Source organism: Colletes gigas, unplaced genomic scaffold, assembly GCF_013123115.1.
Source record: "Colletes gigas isolate AHSC1104 unplaced genomic scaffold, ASM1312311v1 Colletes_gigas_Sc00007, whole genome shotgun sequence".
NCBI classification, from domain to species: Eukaryota; Metazoa; Arthropoda; class Insecta; order Hymenoptera; family Colletidae; genus Colletes; species Colletes gigas.
In genome coordinates, this window is record NW_025106636.1 from 7,363,328 (window position 1) to 7,371,867 (window position 8,540).

General features: G+C 48.3%; 2 protein-coding genes across 2 annotated transcripts; both read right to left on the reverse strand.

The window, feature by feature from the left end:
- Positions 1-2,416: 2,416 nt before the first annotated feature.
- LOC122396372 lies at positions 2,417-4,338 on the reverse strand. The gene is made up of 5 exons (XM_043394700.1): positions 4,208-4,338; positions 3,843-4,132; positions 3,471-3,708; positions 2,864-3,204; positions 2,417-2,694 (listed from the first exon to the last, which is right to left on the reverse strand). The coding sequence occupies exons 1-5, from the start codon at positions 4,336-4,338 to the stop codon at positions 2,417-2,419; spliced, it is 1,278 nt and encodes a 425-aa protein (XP_043250635.1).
- Positions 4,339-4,937: 599 nt separating this feature from the next.
- On the reverse strand, positions 4,938-7,258 carry LOC122396365. Its single transcript, XM_043394690.1, has 2 exons — positions 6,331-7,258; positions 4,938-5,269 (listed from the first exon to the last, which is right to left on the reverse strand). Exons 1-2 carry the CDS (start codon positions 7,256-7,258, stop codon positions 4,938-4,940), a joined length of 1,260 nt encoding a protein of 419 aa, XP_043250625.1.
- Positions 7,259-8,540: the final 1,282 nt, after the last annotated feature.

Here is an 8,540-nt window from a genome sequence, read left to right on the forward strand (position 1 = left end):
ACCCTTTCTGTTCGAATAATTCCACATGGCGCCACTTACTTTAACCCTCTGCGGTCCGCAAACATTTTTAATCTTTCGTTCCAGCTGCTCAGTTATTTTCGTTCGTAGCTTTCTCTATTCTAGTGATCAGAGGATAATTCGTACCCCTTACAACACGATTTAACAAATATGTCCACTACAATTGCCAAAGCAAAATGATGGTTTTATTGTTCGTTGGAACCCACTTTTGCTTCTCAGAGAAACTTCTTAGTAATCTTTTAAAAACGTAATAATATAAATTAAGTAACAACTTACAAAAATACATGTGGTATCTGTGGAATAAGATTTATGTGCATTTCGATGAAACTTCGGGGGTTCCCAGAACAGGACGACAGATCAGAGTCGAAGTATCGCGTTCTCGATCGATACCGTCGATGTATCAGTGTGATAGCGAAGTCCGTACGATTCTCCATCGAAGGTTTGCTTTCTTTGTAGCCCTTTGACATGGGTCGACGGCTAATTTATCACGGTGACAAAAGGGGTGCGCGTAACGAGCGAATATTAGTTATCAGCGTCATCCACGTCAGATTTTTCTGGAATTACTCTCGTCGAACGACGCGTCTATGCGAAATCAATGACAACTTCCAATCCGTTTCAACGATTGTTCCCCCGCCTCCACGTTGACTCTGCCACAGAGTGTTTAGTCGTTATTTAGGTAGTGGTACCGGACGAACAAAAATGTTGAAAATATATTTTTGCCTTTGATGATATTAAACGAGTCCAAATAAAAAAAAAATACTGACTTTCACGGATTTATTCGTACGTGTAGGTTCGTTGTTCGTGTTCGTTGGGATTTGATGACACTTCTGGAACAGAGGGCAACCGTCATCGAGTTTTTGGCGGGAACATTTTTGCCTTTTCGCTCCCCCCTCTGCCCGACTTACTCCGCAATAAATAATATCCGCTTTCGACGGTCCGATATAATAAAGATATTAAGTTTAATTGTACAAAGCCTGGCCTCCCGCCGCCACGAGAGAGCGACAGAGTTTCAGCGCGTTATTAATATTTAAACAAAAGCTCCGTTGAGAGCTTCTGCCTTTGTGGCCCGGCAAAAAGCCAGCCCCTCTTGTAGCCAGGCGAATAAAATCCCAGAAAGAGCGCGAGACGCAGTACTAATTAATTACTACCAATTGCAAGAAGAAAACAAGCCACGAGAGGGAGTTTTTTGCCAGCTTAATCTTTGCCCTACCCTTCGCTGAAATAACTTTGCTACCATTTTCGTGGCGGTCGCCCTGTAGCGGAAATAAAACCATTCAAAGTCTTTATCTTTAATTAAGGTTCCGTATGGATGTCTCCGCGCGAGGCCAGCATTAGCGAAATAAAAGAAATTGAAAAATTTACTTGATTCTTAAGTCCTTTTCAATAATTTTTTGGCAAAGAACTGTGTGCAATTCTCTCTTATCGAAAATAACAGCACTTTGAATACCGTCTTTCAAAATGAAAAAATAATTGCGACGGAGTACAGGAAAACCTTGAAAGATGCTCACGATCGGGGTTGACGACGAACACTTTTCAAGCTCGTCTCTAGCTGATCTTTCCTCGTGGAAATGAATTCAAACTTTGAGTTAAAATTGTATTTATGTTTTCAAAAAAAAACAAAAAATACAAAAATTGTACATACTTACCAATTTCTGTGATTTGAATAATCCAGTTGAGTTGCTGGTTCCAAGTAGTTTCTAAAGTTGTGGAGAACAGCTATGTACAAGTTTCGAGGTTTGTCACGTGGACAGCTTTCGAAGCATCGACCAGCGTAGTGAAGGAAAGGCGTGCAGAAGACTAGGGGAAAGAGATACACTCATAATATATAGATTCGAAGGTTTATTTTTTTTTTTTTTTTTGTAACATGTACGTGTACCTGTACACAAAAAACATAAGTGGTGTTATATACAGTCGATTTTGTGCGCCGGTGCCGGGGAAACGTGGTTTAGAAGAATCGTCACACTGAAAACGAAAAGCGGAGGACGCGTTTTACCCTAGTCGAGTTAGCTTCGCCTATATTTACAGTCGTGCTACTGGTGCTCTTACGGATTCTGGTTGCGGACAACGCCCAGTTAACATCTACACGGCTCGAGGACAGTTACAAAAATATATATTACACAACCAGTTAGGAGGTAAACGATCGGATAGAAGTATTACTACGTCGCGATGGCGCTCTAGATTCCCGCAAACGCCCCCCTATTCGTTTATACGCTTTTAACCGGGTTAACACATTCTTAAAAAGTACATCACACGGGACAACGATCGTGGAACGGAAAGTTTTCGATCCCAAAACGTCACGAGGATTCTCTCGGTGCTTCGTCGCTTGCACAAACATCTTTCTGGGTGTTTTGTTGGTCTCCGGAGACTCTTGGTTCGTATCAGAGTCGAGGGAAACCCGTCACTCCACGTAACGAGGTGGTACTCGCAAAAGACCGTGGGACGCGTGCATGGAACGTTTCACTTTCTCGGGGAACATATCCACAGGCTTTCTGTGGTACTTCGACGAGGACGGTTGCTCGAGATGGCCTTGTTCGGGAACTTCGTAGATCGTAGATGACTTCTTCTCTCGGGATCTACGCGATTTCGTCGAACAGACGTGTGGTGGGACGTCTTTCGCGGTATACCTCAAGCTGCAACGGCCGCAGAACATTTGCTCGTGGCTGTCAGGCTCGTCGCCTAAAAAGATGTGATCGATTAGCACTGTGAAAAGCACAGGAGTCTGAGACATTGAAACCTTTAACTGCCGTTCGAGGATCTACTCCAGATCTGAGACTCTAATATAATAACGCATAGTAAACACTTCAACACCGTAGCAATCGAAGGCAAATCAATGAGATAAGCTTACCGATTGGTCCCTTGGTAGGAAAGCTCGCACGATCATCGTATCTGCAGCTGGTTCTCGTGGGCGATTCGATCCTCTTGCTCGACAGGTTACCGCAACGATTGCATTTCCTCGGTTTGCTCAGCTCAGACTCTATTAGGTGGTCCATCTCTGGTTTCGCGCGGGCTCGTCGAGACTGAATTGGCAATGCTGCGGCATCGTATCGATCGGACTCGCCTCTCGACGGTGTCCATTGATGATAGTCCGCGGTTGGTCGCCTCATTGGACTCTTCAGCGAAGTTGGGACGAAGTCTTCTTCTGATAAGGGCACGGGAACGTCGTGTTCGGCGACGTTGCGATAGCACCTGGCCACAGTAACGTTTCAGGGTTAAACGCAGAAATGACTAGCGATAGTGGCTATAGTCAATTATAATCATGACAGATTGTTACATCGCTATACTAATCTGGAGAATAGACCAAATGACCAAGGAACAAACACAGAGCAAGAAATCGGAACACCAGAGGTTCTGGTATATTGAGAATGACATCTCAATAGCTCTGCCCAGCCAAGGTAGTTGATGACACCTATAGTCAGTCGTAATATGAACGATTGCTGTCCAGTTATACCAACCTGGCTGATGACGAATGACCTTGGCCCAAAGCCAACACACGTTGCTGGCAACAAAGCCTTCGCGGATCTTGCTGCTGCTCGACGGCCCTCCATCGCTGTTGCCTCGACAATGCCTCCTTCTTGCCCCTCTGGACTCTATGGTTCCGCGGCGTCGCGTCGGATTCTTCGTCTATTTCGTCGTCAACCTCCTGCTCGTCGTAATCCTTGGTCCGGAATTCTGCCTCCTCGCTATCATCCTCTGTCGAAGCAAGTTCTGAATGTTACAGATTTGCAACACGTTCCCTCTCGACCCAACAGACACGAGTAACGTCTACGAACGATGTCTTTCCGAAGTTTCACGGATTACTTTTCAGAGGGATCGTTCGATTGTACCTTCCTCTTCCGCGTCCTCCTCCCCATTGTCCTCGGTGGAGTTCCCCAAATCGTCGAAGTACTTAAATTTCTCGTTGTTCCCCAGTTCGTCGTCGTAGCGATTTTTCCTCGTCGACGAAAAGTTGACGATGTGTTTCTCTCTGCCGAATTTCGAGTGACCCTGCAAATGGTGCGACGCGTCGGGTCCGTGAGGCGACGTGTACTTGGAGTGTGGTAGATTGGAACACCCATGACCCTTCTGTAGCTTATAAGTAGCCGAGCAGGAGTAGCTCGCCACTGTATCCGAATTCCTTGACAACAGGAGGCATTCATTTTATTTCCAAAAAAAAAATTCGTTTGGTCATTTTTACCCTGGTATTACCTACCTGCTGTTTCTGCAACCCGGAACAAGCTGAATTTTCTTTTGTTGATGACTCCAATACCCCTCGGATGGATTCCTACTGTCGGAGACCGACTGCTGCACGTACTTAGGTTTATAATTTTCGACTTGCTTCATCATTGCAAATTCTCCCCCCCTTGAGTGTCCGGAAAAAAGCGTTCAAACGTTCACATTTGCACGTGCTCGACAAGAATTTACATATCCTGCGTCGGTTCGGTAGATCCTCTCGTTACGTCATCGTCCAACCAGTGACCAGAAAACAAAGTTCCAAGGAGACGTCGATTCGAGAGAGACACTGTTCAATTTTGTACGTAACACACTCAAATATTCGAGAAACCGCGATTATCCAAAGTATTCGATTCACGAACGGTCCCTTCCGTCATTATTCGACGACCTCGTAAAACACACTGATCGCCTTTGTATCTACGAATGTCCTCGAAGCTGGAGAACTGTCTCTGACCTAGCTTCTTCGAAACCGTTTCTTTTTCAATCGGGGATTCGAGGGACCATCGAGACCCCCCTGGGGATCACAAGGACGAAACAGAAACAATGGAGTCCAGATGTTTGGAGGACGTCAGCGATGGTGGCTCATCCTCGATCGTCCTTCGAATTTCCCCAATTAATCCGATCGAAGCGTGATCGAGCAACGATAATAGGGACGCGCAGGGTGGGACGAGGAAATCGATCGGTTCACGATCGAGGAACACGGGGTCCTTTCACCATTTGTCGGTCTCGTTGCTGTCCTCGTGCTCCAGGGACGAGGATAGCGTGCGCTGGAACTCGTGCACCCTCTGGCTCTGCTGCTCGTGGTGGTGCTTTCGCCACTTGATCCGTCGGTTCTGGAACCAGACCTTCACCTGGGCCTCCGTCAGCCTGAGTGCGTGGGCCAGGTACAGTCGCTCGGGGCCCACCATGTACTGTTGACGCGCGAATTCGCCCTCCAAACGTTCCAGCTGCTCGGCGGTGAAGATCGTCCGCACCCTCTTCAGCTTCCCACCACCGCTGGAACACGAGCTCGAGCTTCCGTTCTTCGCGCCTCCTTCCTGGCCTGCAATTTCATACAAATAAAAGACCAAAACTATTATTCAGCCCCCCCCCTCTGTGTGGGTGTTATTCCATCACTATTGACTATTTTCCCTCTGGCATGCATGTAATAATATTACGAGCGAATGACTGGTACTAAAAGTTTTTTTTTCATTTTCCCTGAGTATCTCCCTGACATTCGTACACCAGAGGATAGTTTGAAAAGGTTATGGAAACGTCAGAATGTATACCTTGCTGCAGCTAAGCCACCAAAGATAGGGGGTTGTTATTGAGGCATTAAAATTTGCAATAATTCACGATCGCAGCCAGGATGAACTAAAATTTGTCAAATTGCAGGGACAAAATCGATACAAAAATTTCACCAGACCGCGGAGCAATCAATCTTCCTGGTGTTTTCTCATTTGTTTCTGATTGACGTTCACCCAAACCGAGCGAAGTATGCTATTTGTTACATTCTCGATTCCATTTGCTGTTCCAAATGTCAATCATCTCGTTGCTTGAAATTTTTAAACAACTTATTTTGATAAACGAATTCAACGACCCACTATACTTTAGTGATCTTTAGATGACCCCTAAAGGTCAATCCTAAGGGTAAGTGTGTTCATTGTTTACAAACAGTTATGTGTCACTTGCATATCAATAAAGAAACTCGTTTTCCTAATGAATTGTCAATTTCTAAGCTCAAGATCATTTAAAAAGTATGTAGTGCTACTTAAAAATGTTAAATTTACCTGAATTATTTACTGAATAGAATACATAATCTAACGATCAACATGCTGTAATGAATCCCAGATAGGCCAATAAGTATCCAAAAGTTTCTACATAACCCTTTTGTCGCATTCGAAACCTAGACGCATCTCTCGTGCGGAAACCCCTAAATCACACTCTCATGCATGCTTCTTAAACGCCCATATGCGTTCAACGCACGGATACTTTCGATTCTGCTCAAATAAATAAATACGTAATCCAAAATTTCAAGGGTAGTTTCCACCCCTTTAACCAAATATCGACAGACGATGTACCTTGTCAGAGACGTAAAAAGTAAAAAGCAATCCAAGCAAATACCCTGATGTTTCTTGTACTGTTGTTGCTGTCCCCGTTTCTCCCTGGGGTTGTTCCTCAGTCCAAGGATGGCATCGATGGTGAACGATTTGGCCTGCTGTTGCTGTTGTTGCTGCGAGTGCTGCATCTGTGTGATGGCGTGCGGATGGGGCAGCTGAGAGGAGAGATTCTGTGCGGACAGGTCCGTGCCCAACAAATGCGATCGTCTCATGCGGTCCAACGCAATGGCCTCGAGATTCTGGCTACGCGGTTGCACCTGAACACCTTTGAACTCGTTGTGCTCCAACACCGGAGGATTGTCAAGCATGCCAGCACCCCCGCGGAGTCTCTCGAGGGCAAAGTTACCGATGTGCCCGTCCCTCGTTCTGTCCAACGACAGACTGAACTCCTTCATCCGGTCCAGGCTGTAGTTCTTCAGCAGACCAAAGTCCTTTATGTCCTTCTCGGACACCGCGAAACCGAGATCCTTGCTGTACCTGTCCAGCGCCAGCGCCGCGTGGGCGTTCTTCTGCCTGCCCTCGCGGAAGTTGAACATAAGATCCTTGGCCGTCGGGTTCTTGGATCTGCAGAGGCTGGTCGTGTCCATCGACTCGTCGTTCTCGCTCGATCTGTCCATCGGGTAGGCCATCTCGTTCAGGTTGTTCGCGATGTAACCGAACTCCTTGCCCTTGCTGAGCGTCATTGGCAGGTTCCTCGCGGCGTTCTCGAACTCCTCGAAACGGATCGAGGTCCTGCCTGGGTCTAACCCCAAATGAAAGTCCTTTGGCTCCACCGAGGGATCCTCCTTCGACTTGCCTATCGACAAATTCAGCTCCTTCACTCTTTCGTAATCCTGGAACGCTCTCAGCTGCGTCTCGGAGTGGCTGCTGTCGCTTCTGCAGTCGGACAGGTCCTCGACGGTCAAGCGTCCCGACGGATCGCACGGCTCCATCGTCTGGAGGGGGCAAACTTGCTCGTGCACTTCGTAGCCAACGGACGATCACGGTATAAAGTGTGTTTTAAACAATATGTAGCGGTATCGCGGTTATTTGTCGCGAGCAGCGTCCGCTGTCTGGGGCCAAACACTATCGTCTGAGTCCATCGTTGTACGATTCCAATCACTGAGCACTCTGTCACGACGCTGTTCGACGGAAGAACCCGCGCACCGACATCACGCGTCCAGCAACATCATCGAAACGAGCGGTCGTGCGGGTCCGCGGCGGTCCAAGGGTCGCGCAGTTCTCGAACCGTCGGCAGAAACGGGAAAAACGCGAAGGACCGCACCGAAACGACGACGGGGGCAGCTTGGAAGGATGGCCGAACCGCGCTGGCGCTGCACAGCATCCCAGGATAATGATGTCAGGCACGAGGATCACCGCTATCAGAGAGGGTTTGCCAGCCGGACTAAGGATATCCGGCTAATGATCCCGTACGTGACGAGGGGGGTATTCACCCGGCCGTGCATCCCCCCTCCCGTGCAGCCACTCTCCTAACAATCAGTCCAGCGTTGCGTTTCACCTCCGCAACCCCCAAATGGACCGCAGAATACCCCCTCGCCGCGGTCAATATTTTTTCGTTCGACGAAGGAAGCCCCCGTGCGCGGGGCGCCAGACGAATCCCGGTTGGCCGAGTCCCGCCACCACCCCGCTGCCTAGCCACGCCCACCGGGAACACCGTGGGGGTTATTTGCGGGGAGTCTGTTACTTTTTTTCCACCCTCCGCCTCAAACCATCCAGCCAGGATTCAGCGGCGGATCTCAAGGCTCGTTCTTCCTCTCGTCCTGCGCTAGGCCTTCCAACCCCCCTCGCGATTCCTATTAATAAGCTTTCCTCTGTAGACCAACCTGCCTCCCCCTCCTCTCCCTCAAACCTACCCTCGACACACCGACGGATAAGCTCGCGTACACCCGCGCCCGAAGACGCAGCGTCGCTCGCCCGGCGTCTCGCGTCCTCCTTCCTCCGCTCGTCGACGATGTCATCCGCGTCTAAGACGTTCCGGTAATTAGGTGGTCGTTCTAATGATGATGAGGTCGTTTAATTTTGTCCCGGTAATCTTTCTTGCGTTGTCTCGGATCGAGATAGTCGTCGCCGCTGATGAATTCACTTGGCTGAAAGGTGAGTCCTCCTGGGGTTCCGTTTCGCAGCTCTCGGTGATCGTGGAACATTTAACTGTTCGACGGATTGTTCGATCGTCGATGAACGGAAGGAGTTGGTCGCGATCGACCTGCGGATTAA